At 59.4% G+C, this 15,289-nt stretch overlaps 1 protein-coding gene across 1 annotated transcript; it reads left to right on the top strand.

Annotated features, from left to right (window-relative positions):
- The first annotated feature begins 1,970 nt into the window (after positions 1-1,970).
- Positions 1,971-5,445, top strand: Lcn8 (lipocalin 8). Its single transcript, XM_042680894.1, has 5 exons — positions 1,971-2,066; positions 2,291-2,427; positions 3,456-3,535; positions 5,081-5,185; positions 5,336-5,445. Exons 1-5 carry the CDS (start codon positions 1,971-1,973, stop codon positions 5,443-5,445), a joined length of 528 nt encoding a protein of 175 aa, XP_042536828.1.
- The last annotated feature ends 9,844 nt before the right edge of the window (positions 5,446-15,289 follow it).

Here is a 15,289-nt window from a genome sequence, read left to right as displayed (position 1 = left end):
CTGCCCCAGGCCCCCTGTCCTCCCCGGACCTCTGTCCCCCCAGACCTCCTGTCCTCCCCAGACCCCCGTCCCCCCAGACCTCCGTCCTCCCCAGACCCCCCATTCCCCCAGACCCCCGTCCTCCCCAGACCCCCCATCCCCCCAGACCCCCGTCCTCCCCAGACTCCCGTCCCCCTAGACCCCCATCCTCCCCAGACCCCTGTCCTCCCCAGACCCCTGTCCTCCCCAGACCCCCCATCCCCTCAGACTCCCCAGTCCCCCAAGTCCCCTCCTCCCCGGCCCCCATCCCCCTCAGCATACAAGGGCAGGGACAGGGTGGAGTGAGACCCTTCAGACATGGCTTTTGGGGTTATTCCTTGCCCTTGGGGTGTCTGTATCTGCATAAAGTTCCTCCACACTGCTGCTGGCTCCAGAAGGCCCCAGGGAGGTCGACGCGCGGGCCCGGTCCGCCGCACTGCGCCGTCCTGAGGCTCCCGTGGGGCCTTCCTTGGGTTCAGGTACTTCTGCAGGCTTGCCGGGGTGGGGCTTGGTCCCACTGGGGGTGGGGGGACACCTCTGTGCTTTCTGAGTACTCTGTGTTGAAGGTGTCTCCCTGGAAGGTTCCCACCCGAGGGCCCTGTCCAGCTCTGGACCTGGCGGGCTGCCCACCCCTAGTTCTGGGCCCCATGGCTCCTGCTGGCAGCAGGGCTGTCTGGTCCTGTTTCTGGGGGCTGGAGCAGCCTAGGCTGGTGAGAGGCAGCATGGGCTGCGCGGCAGCATGCGGAGGGGTTATGGGGCTTGCTGGGGAGGAAGGCTGTCTGCGAGGGCCAGCAATGGGGGCTGAGCCTCCAGGCTAGACATGGCCTCACCACTGCCCTTCGGGGCCGCTTGCCCGTCGCCGTTTCTTTTCACCATAGTCCTGGCGCGGAGTTCCCACTGGACAGATGGGTTCCTGAAGCTCAGAGCGGCCAGCCAGTGGCCCCGAGTGCCAGGGCGGGTCCACACATGGGTGCCCTGCCCGCGCGGCAGCCCGGAGCCAGCCCAGGCTGATGCCCAGGGGGCCCTGCGGGGCCTGACTGGGCGGGGTGGGGACGGCCACCTGTGAACAGGACCCCACGCAGACCGAAGCGGGGGTGCTCTGCGCAGAGGCCCGCAGAGTCCCACAGGCACCAATGGGGCATGCAGCCTGACTGAGAACTCCCAGTGCCCGGGCGACGAGCCCGCGTCCTCGGCCTACGGACGCCACTGACGAGTGTAGGCCCTGAGACCCCACTGCTAGTGCGTGCAGGGCAGGACAGGCGGGCGTAGCGCAGGCCCAGAACTTGAAGAAAGGCCTAGATCTTGGCACAGCCTCCTCCCCATCCCCCACCCCGGCCATTTAGGCCCCAGAAAACAATTGTGTGCAATTTGTGGCCAGGGAAGGGGGCTGGCATCAGTGGGCCTAAGATGGCCCCTGGGAGGCTGGTCATCTGGCCATTTGCTGACCTTCTGAGTACTGAGCCGCGCAGCAGCGGGACCAGAGGGGCCAGGAGGTGCTGGTGCTCTCCTTGCTGCTCTCAGACTCAGCCACGCTTGACGCTGATGTCCTCCCTGTTCCAGGGCCTCGGGCTGCCCGTGCCTCCAGCAGGCCCCCAGGGCTCCGGCAGCGATCAAGGCTTACGGAGGGGCCTCGGTGGGACACAGACCACTGGCAGGGGCCAGCGTGGTCCCCCCACACTTGGCTGGCCCCGGGCAGCGGCAGTGCTGAGGGAGGGGGCATGCACGAGTGGATGGCTGGTAGCAAGACCTGCGGCCGGCTGGAGGTGGTTTCCCCGGGGCCTGGCAAGTGGGTGACACCTGGCTGCTCGGTGTTGCGCTGCCCACCTGTCTGGCAGAGCTTCCTGTGCCCTCTCCGGGCGCCCATGGGGAGAGATATAAAGTCCAGGAGCCCGAGCCAGCGTGTGTGCGTGGCCTCGCTCTGGGCGCCAGTCCCAGGGGTCCGGCGCCGGCACATGAGGGTGAAGGCGCTCCTGGCCCTGCTGGGCCTGTGTGCGGGGCTGGCTGCCCCGACGCAAGGCGCTGTGCCGCAGGACTTCGACTTCACCAAGGTAGCCATGGCGGGGCACTGTCCGGGGCCTGGCTCTGCTCGCGGCCAGCCTGGGGAGGGGTCCGGGACTCCATGCTATGGGCGCCCTGCGCCTCCCCTGGAATTTGCCGGATCTCTGAACCCCCTGGAGGGAGGAGCATGGAGTGGCCCCCCTGGGTCCCTGATTCTGGGTGCTGGTAAACCTGGGTCCCTCCGCCCCCCCCCCCTCCCCCCCCCGTCTCCTAGTTTTCGGGCCTCTGGTACGAGGTTGCCTTCACTTCTAAGGAGGGGGAGCTGGGCCCCCCTCACAAGCTGGAGAAGATGGGGGGTGTGCTGATAAAGGTGGAGGGGAATCGCATCTCCCTGAGCACCACCTACTTCAGGTGAGCAGGGGCCTGGGGTGGGGGCGCCTCTGCCCTCAGGGCCCGACCTCCCCCGCGGACCCCCGCAGTCACCTGGGGCTCAGCTGGGCCAGCCACCAGGCGTCCCTGCTCTGAGACCATGAGAGGTGACAGTCCCTGACTTGATGATGTCAGGGACGGAGGAGAAATCCAGCCAGGCCAGCCCAGGGCGCGCGGGCACACCGGGTGCCGGTGCCAGGTCCCCAGGTGCCAGCGGCCGGTGGATACCCAGGCCTGCCCGCGCGTGTGAGACCACCCTCGGGAGAATGTGTGTGTGTCCCTGTGCCCACCTCAGGGAGAACGTTGGCCAGTCCTGTGTGTGTCCATCCTGGAGGAGGGCTCAGGCCTGTGTGAGGAGAGGCCGGTGGAGCGGGCACGCTTCCCCTCGCTGCTCTGTGGGCCGTCTCCGTCCTACCTGGGGTGTAGGGTTGGGGCGTGTGTGCATTGGTTTCTGGGGTCCCGGGCTCAGCGGACACTAGCACCCCTGCTCCTGGCTGCGCTCTGGACTCCCGGCCTGTCCATTAACTTGTCCAGTGTGGAACATGGGGCCTGGTAGGCGATGGCAGCATTTGGTGGTGCCTCACATTCTTCCCTCCTGCCTCCCTTCCTGCCTCCCTCCCTCCTTCCATCCCTGCCTCCCTCCCTCCCTCCCTCCCTCATTTCCTTCCTGCCTCCCTCCCTCCCTCCCTCACTTCCTTCCTGCCTCCCTCCCTCCCTCCCTCCCTTCCTGCCTGCCTGCCTCCCTCCCTCCCTCCCTTCCTGCCTGCCTCCCTCCCTCCCTCCCTCACTTCCTTCCTGCCTCCCTCCCTCCCTCCCTCCCTCCCTGCTTGCCTCCCTCTCTTTCTCAGAGTCTGACTCTGTAGCTCATACTCACTATGTAGACCACACTGGCCCCAAACTTGTTATGTAGGCCATGCTGCCCTCAAACTTACAATCCTCTTGCCTCAGCCTCCCTGTGCTGGGATTGTGGGTGTGGCTACCACTCCTGGCCTGCCTTCTTGTCTCCCCAGCGAGGAGGGTTGTGTGCTGGAGCAGGTCCGGGCCTTCCCGGGAAATGCTCCGGGGAAGTTCAAAGTCATCAGAAAATCTGGTAAGTGGGTGGAGCGGTGAGCTGTCCCTTTGTTTCCTGGCCAGAGGCAGGAACTATGCCTTCCTGTGAGGACTCACTTCATGGGGTCTCTTCCTGGCCTCTCCACCACCTGGTAACAGGTGCCAAGACAAGACACCAGGAGCCTGGCTGGGCATCCCCATACACTTTCCACGGCCTCTAGGGTTTTCTTTGCTGGGGTCATGGACCTTTTCCCTGAAGCCTTAGAAAGGGTGTGATTCAGTACCCTTTTGTCCCAGTCAGTAGTGTTCCTGGTCCCCCCTTCAGACAGTCCCTCAGACAGTCCCTCAGACAGTCCCTCAGTCCCTCAGACAGTCCCTCAGTCCCTCAGACAGTCCCTCAGACAGTCCCTCAGTCCCTCAGACAGTCCCTCAGACAGTCCCTCAGTCCCTCAGACAGTCCCTAAGTCCCTCAAACAGTCCCTCAGACAGTCCCTCAGTCCCTCAGACAGACAGTCCCTCAGTCCCTTAGACAGTTCCTCAGACAGTCCCTCAGTCCCTCAGACAGTCCCTCAGACAGTCCCTCAGTCCCTCAGACAGTCCCTCAGTCCTTCAGACAGTCCCTCAGACAGTCCCTCAGACAGTCCCTCAGTCCCTCAGACAGTCCCTCAGTCCCTCAGACAGTCCCTCAGACAGTCCCTCAGTCCCTCAGACAGTCCCTCAGTCCCTCAGACAGTCCCTCAGACAGTCCCTCAGACAGTCCCTCAGTCTCTCAGACAGACAGTCCCTCAGTCCCTCAGACAGTCCCTCAGACAGTCCCTCAGTCCCTCAGACAGTCCCTCAGACAGTCCCTCAGACAGTCCCTCAGTCCCTCAGACAGTCCCTCAGTCCCTCAGACAGTCCCTCAGACAGTCCCTCAGACAGTCCCTCAGTCCCTCAGACAGTCCCTCAGTCCCTCAGACAGTCCCTCAGTCCCTCAGACAGTCCCTCAGACAGTCCCTCAGACAGTCCCTCAGTCCCTCAGACAGTCCCTCAGTCCCTCAGACAGTCCCTCAGTCCCTCAGACAGTCCCTCAGACAGTCCCTCAGTCCCTCAGACAGTCCCTCAGACAGTCCCTCAGTCCCTCAGACAGTCCCTCAGTCCCTCAGACAGTCCCTCAGACAGTCCCTCAGACAGTCCCTCAGTCTCTCAGACAGACAGTCCCTCAGTCCCTCAGACAGTCCCTCAGACAGTCCCTCAGTCCCTCAGACAGTCCCTCAGACAGTCCCTCAGACAGTCCCTCAGTCCCTCAGACAGTCCCTCAGTCCCTCAGACAGTCCCTCAGACAGTCCCTCAGACAGTCCCTCAGTCCCTCAGACAGTCCCTCAGTCCCTCAGACAGTCCCTCAGTCCCTCAGACAGTCCCTCAGACAGTCCCTCAGACAGTCCCTCAGTCCCTCAGACAGTCCCTCAGTCCCTCAGACAGCTCTAGGTCTCTCCTCCCATGGGAGGGTGCCCGAGTGCCGGGCGGGGGGGGGGGGGGCACCTGCTTTGGAGCTGGTTCCTCACTTGGTAGAAGATGTTCAGTGTCTGGCTGTCTCATCTCCCAGGAGACAAAGAGATTGAAATCTTGGACACAAACTACAACTCCTACGCCATCATGAACATCTCTCTGCACGTAGCCGGGGAGGTGCGGACGATGATGAAGCTTTACAGTAAGGCTAGGCTGGAGTCATGGGGTGCCACCCCCTCGGTTCCGAATTCCAGCAGCCTGTGAGGACTCCCAGTGCCGAGGGGGACGGGCGGGAGCCCGGGACAGAGCCACCAGCCGCCCAGTCGCCCAGCCCGGCCATCCCTGCCCACAGGCCGGACTCCCGCCCACAACAAGGACTCGCTGAGCAAGTTCCACGAAGTGGCCCAGGAGCGCGGGTTCACAGGCTCAGACGTACACCGGTTTGAGCAGGACTGTGAGTAGGCCCCACTGGGTCACAGCACCCCTCCCCTCAGGCCCCCCAGGGATGGCAGAGCCCTGGCCCACCCGGCCCCGCCCCCATGCCAGCACTTTGCTTTGTCCACAGTGACCTGTCTGTCTGTACTGCAGAAGGTGAGTGCCCCTGCCCCTCCCTCCCTGCACTGCCCTGGGTGGGGGGGGCTCCCCAGCGAGGGGGGGGTCTGTGCTCCTCAGCCTGTGCCCCAGCCCTGGCGGGACCCCAGGGCCCGGCGTCCTGGCCAGGAGGGAGGGCTGCACAGGACCCCAGCAGCGCTGAGCACAGAACTCAACGCCATGGGACCCCAGGTGGCCACGGGGCTCTGGAGGGGGATGTGGAGGCAAGCTGGTGGGGAGGGGAGGGCAGCCGGGTGCTCACTGGTGTGTCCAGGGGGCTGTGTGTGACCGCGGGCCAGCTCTGTCCCTTCAGGTCCTGCCCACCGTGGAGCTAGGGAGACTGTGGCAGGGAGAGCCACATGCAGGCCTCTGGGGTCCCGGAGCCCGCAGGCCACACAGGGCCTGAGTGCCTCCCTCCACGTGCAGGAGCTGGTGTAGAGGACCTCTGGCCCGGGTCTGAGTCTACAGCCTCTGCCCCCGCTCTTCCACACCCTGCCCTGGGGACCACCTGCTCCCGTCCGAATAAACCTGCTGTGCATGCTGTCCTGTGAGCGTCTGTCCTGAGGGAACAGCGGGGGTGGGGACAGCGGGATGGGGACACTGTCCTGAGGGACAGCAGGGGTGGGGACAGCGGGGTGGGATGAGGGACGCTGGGCTGAAGGGCGCTGGGCTGAGGGGACAGCAGGGAGGGGGGCGCTGGGCTGAGGGGACAGCAGGGGGGGCGCTGGGCTGAGGGGACAGCAGGGGGGGGCGCTGGGCTGAGGGGACAGCAGGGGGGGCGCTGGGCTGAGGGGACAGCAGGGGGGGCGCTGGGCTGAGGGCACAGCAGGGAGGGGGGCGCTGGGCTGAGGGGACAGCAGGGAGGGGGGCGCTGGGCTGAGGGACAGCAGGGAGGGGGCGCTGGGCTGAGGGACAGCAGGGAGGGGGGCGCTGGGCTGAGGGACAGCAGGGAGGGGGGCGCTGGGCTGAGGGACAGCAGGGGGGGGCGCTGGGCTGAGGGACAGCGGGGGGGCGCTGGGCTGAGGGGACAGCAGGGAGGGGGGCGCTGGGCTGAGGGGACAGCAGGGAGGGGGGCGCTGGGCTGAGGGCACAGCAGGGAGGGGGGCGCTGGGCTGAGGGGACAGCAGGGAGGGGGGCGCTGGGCTGAGGGGACAGCAGGGGGGGCGCTGGGCTGAGGGACAGCGGGGGGGGCGCTGGGCTGAGGGGACAGCAGGGAGGGGGGCGCTGGGCTGAGGGGACAGCAGGGAGGGGGGCGCTGGGCTGAGGGGACAGCAGGGGGGGCGCTGGGCTGAGGGGACAGCAGGGGGGGCGCTGGGCTGAGGGGACAGCAGGGAGGGGGGCGCTGGGCTGAGGGACAGCAGGGAGGGGGACAGCGGGGTGGGATGAGGGACGCTGGGCTGAAGGGCGCTGGGCTGAGGGGACAGCAGGGAGGGGGGCGCTGGGCTGAGGGGACAGCAGGGGGGGGCGCTGGGCTGAGGGACAGCAGGGGGGGGCGCTGGGCTGAGGGGACAGCAGGGGGGGCGCTGGGCTGAGGGACAGCAGGGGGGGGGGCGCTGGGCTGAGGGGACAGCAGGGGGGGCGCTGGGCTGAGGGGACAGCAGGGGGGGCGCTGGGCTGAGGGGACAGCAGGGGGGGCGCTGGGCTGAGGGGACAGCAGGGAGGGGGGCTGGGCTGAGGGGACAGCAGGGGGGGGACAGCGGGGTGGGATGAGGGACGCTGGGCTGAAGGGTGCTGGGCTGAGGGGACAGCAGGGGGGCGCTGGGCTGAGGGGACAGCAGGGGGGGCGCTGGGCTGAGGGACAGCAGGGGGGGGCGCTGGGCTGAGTGACAGCAGGGGGGGCGCTGGGCTGAGGGGACAGCAGGGGGGGACAGCGGGGTGGGATGAGGGACGCTGGGCTGAAGGGTGCTGGGCTGAGGGGACAGCAGGGAGGGGCGCTGGGCTGAGGGACAGCAGGGAGGGGGGCGCTGGGCTGAGGGGACAGCGGGGGGGGCGCTGGGCTGAGGGGACAGCAGGGAGGGGGGCGCTGGGCTGAGGGGACAGCAGGGAGGGGGGCGCTGGGCTGAGGGGACAGCAGGGAGGGGGGCGCTGGGCTGAGGGGACAGCAGGGGGGGGCGCTGGGCTGAGGGACAGCAGGGGGGGGCGCTGGGCTGAGGGGACAGCAGGGGGGAGACAGCGGGGTGGGATGAGGGACGCTGGGCTGAAGGACGCTGGGCTGAGGGACAGCAGGGGTAGGGGAACACTCAGCTGGATTTTCTGAGTGTTCACTCAGGACAGTGGGCCCTGGACTTCTGCCCCTAGGGTCCCTGCCCAGGCCTGCTTTAGTCAGGCCACCCCAGGCTGTGGGCCGCATGGCCTCACCCCCACCACGGAGCAGTCTCTGTTCTGCTCCAGTAGCCAGAGACAAACCCAGGCAGCCATGAGCAAAGACCCAGTGCAATCTCAGCTGGTCTCGCAAATGAAGGAGGACCATTCCCTGCTCTTTATTTTTAATTAATTAATTAATTAATTGCTGGTGTGGGGCCTGAACTCTGGGCCTGGGCGCTGTCCCTCAGCTCTTCAGCTCAAAGCTAGCGCTCTACCACTTGAGCCACAGCGCCACTTCCGATCTTTTCTGTTTATGTGGTGCTGAGGAATTGAACCCAGGGCCTCATGCATGCAAGGCAAGCGCTCTACCACTGAGCCACCTTCCCAGCCCTTTTTTTTAATGAATTAACGTTATTGTTATTACAGAGGTGATACGCAGAGCGGTTACTGACAGGTGTCAGGCTAGGAGTACATTTCCTTTTATACAGTGTCTTCTGTTCCCTCTCTCCCCCCAGTCCCTCCCGCCCATCTCCACCTGTGAGTTGTTTTTCACTTTCATCACTGTTCAGTCTGCTCCTCTGATGCCGTTGTTCACCCTTTTTCTGGGGTCTTTTATGTTTTTTTGATGACAGTCCTGGAGCTTGGGGCCTACACATTGTCCCTAAGCTTCTGTGCTCAAGGCTAGCATGCTACCACTTGAGCCGCAGCTCCACTTCTGGCTTTTTTTGGGGGAAGGTAGTTTATTGGAAATAAGCATCTCACAGATTTCTCTCCCTGGCTGGCTTCAAACTGTGATCCCAGATCTCAGCCTCCTGAGTAGCTAGGTTACAGGTGTGAGCCTCCGGCACCTGGCCATACCGTACGCTTGCATACATGTTTCTGAGGCTCAGAGACCAAATCTCCCCAGCCACTGTTTTGAAGGATGTTCTAGATGTGGGCGTCCCCTGTGCCCTCCCAGCGTGGAGGCTCCGTGTCTGGCCTCCTCACCCCATGCCTGGCCTGCTCTGCTGTCTGGTTCCCCTGCTTTCTTTCAGCAGTTGGTGCCAGGGCTGGAAGGCCAGGAAGGCTGCCCTCCGGTGTCTGGTTGGTGCACCTGAAAGGCTGTGCCAGGGCTCAGGCTCGTGTTCTTGGCCAAGTCCTGAACGCCCCATGGGGAGAGTCTTTGAGAGGCTGAGTTCTGGCCGCTGAGGGATGCTGTCCCCGGCCTGTGCAGGAAGGCCGGCCTGCAGTGGGACTTCATGTGGGAGCATTGTCTCAGTCTGCCCTGGTTGCTCTGACAAATGCCACCCGCCGGGGTTTAAGCAACAGAGATGGTCTAGAGGTTAGATCTGGGCGCCGTTGCCTGGTGAGGACCCTGCTCCTGCCTCTGGCCAGCAGACGGCTCTCTGTGTTCTAGGAGGAGAGAACAAGAACGTTCTGTGTGGACTCTCCCTGGGGTCTTGACAGGAACCCAGCGCTATTCTCATCCGAGGACCCCTTTTCCAAACAGTGACACTGAGAGGATTTTAACAGGAATTTTAAGAAGAGATTATCCAGTCCAACAAAAGTCTACCATACAGAAGGTGATTGCAGTTGTAACGTCCTTCGCGGTAGTTGTTGGATACACAGAAAGCAGACAAATGCCGCCACAGTCCCTAAGGGACTGGCTACTAAAATCTAGTTTAGGAGGACCTGAAGTTGGATTGAGAGGAGAAAGATCGTAAAGAAGCGTATAAACATCTCGGAAGAAAGGAAAGAGATGCATACTCTGAGAAGGAACGACATGGTAGAAATAAAGAATTGACTAAACATGGAGTAGAATCGACACATGAGCAGTTGGGGGAAGTTCAGCAGGAAGATAGGAACTGTACCACAGCAATGTGGAAATGACAAACCCTAAAAGAACAATAAGCAAAAAATGTTTCCGAAGTGGCGCTGTGGCTCAAGTGGCAGAGCGCTTACCTTGAGCTGAAGAGCTGAGGGACAGTGCCCAGGCCCAGAGTTCAAGCCCATGACCGACAAAAAAAAAAAAGTTTCATGGGTGGACTTAATAGCATATTGGGAATGACAAGAGAAAGTATCTGACTCTGAGGCAGTTTTGTATGAGGAGAGGGGGTGGGTGCCTAACCTCTCATGGTGGGGCTCACAGTGTGTGGGGGCATATCTGACCTCTCCTGGCAGGCAGGGAAAGAGGAAATGAGGGAAGGCATCTTTGCCTTTCCATCTCTTGGGAAAACATTCTTCAAATATCAGGGCAGGGGCCGGGCGTCGGTGGCTCACACCTGTAATCCTAGCTACTCTGGAGGCTGAGATCTGAGGATTGTGGTTCAAAGCCAGCCTGGGCAGAAAAGTCCGTGAGACTCTTATCTCCAATAAACCACCAGAAAACTGGAAGTAGCGCTGTGGCTCAAGTAGTAGAGTGCTCGCCTTGAGCTGAAGAGCGCAGGGACAGCGCCCAAGCCCAGAGTTCAAGACCCACGACTGATCCTCTCCCCGCCCCCCCCAAAAAAAATCAGGGCAAACTAAAGGCATTTTATTTTATTTATTTATTTTTTTAATTTAATTTAATTTTATTTGTGAACATACTGAACAGAGGGGTTACAATTACATGGGAAGGATAATGCGTACATTTCTTACCAAGCATTGCAGCTTCCTCCTTTGGTTTACCCTTCACATCCCTTCCCAGCACTAAAGGCATTTTAGACCAATGCAGACATTGCAGATAAAATAGAGCACATTTCTTTCTAGCATATTATAGGTAGTTGATGCTAGGGTATTTTTTTTTTTTTTTTTGTCTGTCATGGGGCTTGAACTCTGAGCCTGGGCGCTGCCCTTCAGCTCTTTAGCTCAAGGCTAGACCACTTGAGCCACAGTACCACTTCCGGCTTTTTCTGTGTGTGTGGTACTGAGGAATTGAACCCAGGGCTTCATGCATGCTAGGCAAGCACTCTACCACTGAGCCACACTCCTAGCCCATCTTTTCTTATTAAAGAGAAGATTTGCAGTTCTTTTTTTTGTTGTTGTTGGTCATGGGGCTTGAACTCTGGGCCTGGGCGCTGTCCCTCAGCTCTTCAGCTCAAGGCGAGCGCTATACCACTGGAGCCACATTCCCAGCCCTAGGGTGTTCTTGTCCTCTAAGGATCTGCATCTATAGTCAAGCACTCACAGACCGGCCTGCATCGCCAAGTCCAGGAGAGACAGCACGTGGAGAATCTGCAGTCACCATCCGGTCCCCCTAACAGCCGCAGTGTTCACTACCCACCTTCGCATCTGCTCACGCTGTGTGACAAATAGACACAACTCTTGGGATGTGCACTAAGTCTGACAGGTTCAGGCCTCTCTCCGCCCTAAAGCTAAGAACTAGGTCCTGTTGGAGATTTCCTCACTTGCTTAACCCAGCTCCGAATCCTGCAGTTCCTCCGCCTGTTGGCAGTCACTGGTCTACTACAGCGTCCTGCCTACTTCCCCTTGTGATTATGAAAGCTTCCCCACTCACTTCCTGCTCATCCATGTCAGCGTCCTGCCTACTTCCCCTTGTGATTATGAAAGCTTCCCCACTCACTTCCTGCTCATCCATGTCTGTCCTGTAACTGGAGTTTGTGTTCCTCACATTTGGTGCAGAATAAATGCTTTTCTATTTCAGAGTTGTTATTTTATGTTGACATTCACTCACTCATTCATTCATTCATTCTGATACTGGGCCTGGGCGCTGTCCCTCAGCTCTTCAGTTCAAGGTTAGCACTCTACCACTTGAGCCACAGCGCCACTTCCAGCTTTTCTGGTGGTTCATTGGAGATGAGTCTCATAGACTTTCCTGCTCGGGATGGCTTTGAACCGCGATCCTCAGATCTCAGCCTCCTGAGTAGCTAGGATGACAGGTGTGAGCCACCAGCGCTCAGCCAGGGGAGAAGCAGAGCTCTGGGAGTGCGCCTGAACAGGCCCTGTAAGATCAAGCTTTTGCTTGTTTCCATTTCCTGTTCATCGGCACCAGCTGGGACCCAGGAGCTCTCCTCTTCCAAGGGTTTCAGTTTATCTCATCATTTCCGCTGCTGCTCAGAAGCTGGTCTGAGGAGTTGACACATTCTCTTGATCCTTGAGCACATTTTGCTTCCTGGAATTCTAGAAATTCCAGGGTCCTGTTGTGTTTTCGGTGACACAGCACTTGAGATATTTCTCCAAGGGGTTCTGGGTCCTTTTCTTTTCTTTTCTTTTCTTCTCCCTCCCTCCCTCCCTCCCTCCCTCCCTCCCTCCCTCCCTCCCTCTCCCTCTCCCTCTCTCCCTCTCTCCCTCTCCCTCTCCCTCTCCCTCTCCCTCTCTCTCTCTCTCTCCTTTTTTGTTGGTCATGGGGCTTGAACTCTGGGCCTGGGTGCTGTCCCTCAGCTCTTCAGCTCAAGACTAGTGCTCTACCACTTGAGCCACAGTGCCATTTCCAGTTTTCTGGTGGTTCATTGGAGATAAGAGTCTCACAGATGTTCCTACCCAGACTGGCTTTGAACCATGAGCCTCAGCCTCCTGAGTAGTTAGGATTACAGATGTGAGCCATAGGAGCCAGGCCCTGGGTTCTTTTTATGAAGAAGAGTATCAAGTAACCACCTGAGCCAGGCACAGGTAGCTAATGCCTGTAATCCTAGCTATTCAGGAGGCTGAGATCTAAGGATTGCGGTTTAAAGCCAGCCCGGGCAGAAAAGTTCCCATGACTCTTATCTCCAATGAACCACCAGAAAGCCGGAAGTGGCCTTTTGGCTCAAAGTGGTAGAACTTAAGCAGAAGAGCTCAGAGACAGCACCCAGCCCCCGAGTTAAAGGGAAAAAAAAACCATCTGAGTGCTAGGTGTGTGCTTGGTTCTACTTTTATCTAGTTCTTCTCAACGTTCAGAACCCAGAGAATGACCTCTTCCTTTTCCTCCCTCCCCGCTTTCTTTCCTCCTTCCTTTCTTCCTCCCTAGCAAAACCAGCATTCCCATGCAGATGCCCAGTTCCTACCTAACACCAGGCAGAGGGTCCATGCCGGCTGCTTCTCCACGTCTGCGTGTTCCGGGCTCCCGTCCCAGCACTGAGCATCTCCCTCAGCATGCCCTCCTTGGCTCACGCTGCTCTTCCCAGCACTGGCCGCGGCCGCCTGCTGCCCCTCCCCTCGTTGGCCTGTGCATACGGACAGAACTCCAGACAGAAATACCGGACTCTGGCCAGAAGTCCTGGGGTAAGTTCCTTTCGTTTGTGTGTACATCCATCGGCACTGCAAACGGAATTTATTCCAGGAATTGTTCAGGCAGGCTCCTTTGGTTTGTTTATTTTTGTTGTTGACACTGAGGGTTGTGCTGAGGTGCCTTGCAGGTGCTGGGCAGATGTGTTACCATCTAAGCCACATCTGAGCCCATCTCCAAGTGTTGGTTTCAGCTGTGATGCACGGCAGCCTGGGCTGGAGGCCCATGAGCAGGAGAGGAAGGAAAGAGCAGAAAAACAACACCAACGACACCAGACCAACCCCAGTGGAGAGTAGGGATGCCATGTTGAGTGGCCAGACAGGATACAGCACATGAGGCTTGGTGTAATGACTTCTGAGCTGATCTGACCCTAAATTAGGGTCAGGGCAGGGGGCAGGGTTACAGAAACTTGAGAGTCTCCCAAGTTCAAGGCATAGGACTGACAGGTTCAGTAACCTATCATCCAAGTCTCTGCCCTTGCCTCTAGGAATTCAGGCACGCCTCCCACCTGGGAGGTGGGACTTCCCCTTCCTCCACAGGAAGACAAGGTGGCGCCAGGTAAACCCAATTCTGTATCTACCACGTGGCCAAGATAGCAGCAGTCGGACCCAGCATCCTCACCTCAGCGGTTCAGTGAAGTCTGCACAGACCCATCTCATACACAGGGTGTTTCCTTGAGCTAGTGACCCTCTTCTGGGGTATGAGTCACGCAGCTGGCCACGAGCCCGGCCTGGGGATGAACAGAAAATACAATTCCCCGGGGACCAGGAACATAAACAATCTTGGGAAAAGCGCAGGCAGGTGCTGGAGGGCGCGGTGACCCTACGTCAGGCCACAGGTGGTGTTTGTTTGAGAAAGGAACCCTGCAGTCCCTGTGGTGCAAGCCAACCAGTTTAACATACGTCAGCCCCCTTGATCTAACCAACAGCCTGTTTCTGGTCCTTTTGTAAAGCCGAATTTGGAAATCCTTACCCAAAAGACCACCAGAGACCGTCACCAATGGAAAAGCAAAGGAGTCTTTAATGCCAGCTCGAGCTTGGTCCCCCGTGCACATGGCAGCAGCCCATGACGCTGAGAGGCCCCGAGCCCAGGGTTCCAGCACTTTTTATACATTTTTTAGGGAAGGCAGGGGCTTTGCATACATCATAACTTCTTGTAACAAATCACTACAAACCGCGGGAAAAGCATAAAACAACTCTATAGTATGACGGGCGCACTACAAAGCGGGAAAGGACCAGAAACAAGTTGTTGGTTAGATCAAGGGTGCTGACGTAGTTTAAGCTGGTCGGCTTGCACTGAAAGACCCCCGAAGACTTGGGGTGTCCTTCAATCAGAAGAGACCCTTCCCCAAGGAACAACGAGACCACTTGTGCGGATGCAATCAGCAAGAGGTTTATTCGGGCATGCCTCGGCTCCCAGGTGCACTTAACCACGAGATCCACAAGGTTCGAGTCAAGTGTCTGAGAACCGGTTACACGGGTACCCGGGGCGACAAAGTCTATCGGGAGACTTGCGCCCCGAGTGCTTGAATGTTGGGAGCCAAAAGTTAAGTCTCTCAAACTTGATAGGCTTAACTATCTCACTGGAACAACCTGAGCCTGAGTTTACAGAATCCCACCTTTTCACCACGCCTTAAAGTAAACACCCTGCAGCTACTAACGACCACCTTTTCACCCTGCCCTAAATCTACTTAACGACCACCTTTGCACCACGCCCTAAGTCCAAGCATATAAATACCCTTGTGTGAAAAATAAAAATGGGCAGCTTGATCAGAATCCTTGTCTTGCTGTCCTTCTTCGTGTCTCTTGTCCCTTCATTCCTTCTCGCTTAGGTTCACTGCCCTGGTTGAAGTCCTGCGGGTCGGGACAACTGGCGCCCAACGTGGGGCACGAGCCTCTGACTAAGGAAGGAACGCCGTCCTCCGGGAAAACTTGGCCAAGTACAGTCCGAGATCGAGAGATCGCCTCGACATCTCCCCCTTTCTTATTTAGAAAATTGACCATCAATTGTTGGTGAGGAGGAGGCCACCCTGGAAGAGGAGGCGGCCCAATATCGTCAGCCTGATTGGCCCCCCGTATTCAGTCACCCCCTACCTCAGACTAAACCCTCTACCTCAAATATTCCGCATTCCTCCTATGCGCCCCCTCCCTTTTGTAACCCGGCCTTTCAAGGGCCCACTGCCCCTCCTGATCCAGATGTTTTTTCTCCCCCCCTTTTACCTAACCTGGC

The sequence above is a fragment of the Dipodomys spectabilis genome, unplaced genomic scaffold (genome assembly GCF_019054845.1).
Source record: "Dipodomys spectabilis isolate Male_0828 unplaced genomic scaffold, ASM1905484v1 ptg000067l, whole genome shotgun sequence".
Classification (NCBI taxonomy): domain Eukaryota; kingdom Metazoa; phylum Chordata; class Mammalia; order Rodentia; family Heteromyidae; genus Dipodomys; species Dipodomys spectabilis.
This window is presented reverse-complemented; position numbering and strand designations above follow the sequence as displayed.

Bases quoted from the DNA above. Each gene is read 5' to 3' on its own strand.
- Lcn8 (XM_042680894.1), top strand. From the start codon at position 1,971: ATGAGGGTGAAGGCGCTCCTGGCCCTGCTGGGCCTGTGTGCGGGGCTG. The intron at 2,428-3,455 runs GTGAGCAGGGGC...TTGTCTCCCCAG, and splicing joins CTGAGCACCACCTACTTCAG to CGAGGAGGGTTGTGTGCTGG. The intron at 5,186-5,335 runs GTAAGGCTAGGC...CCCTGCCCACAG, and splicing joins GACGATGATGAAGCTTTACA to GCCGGACTCCCGCCCACAAC.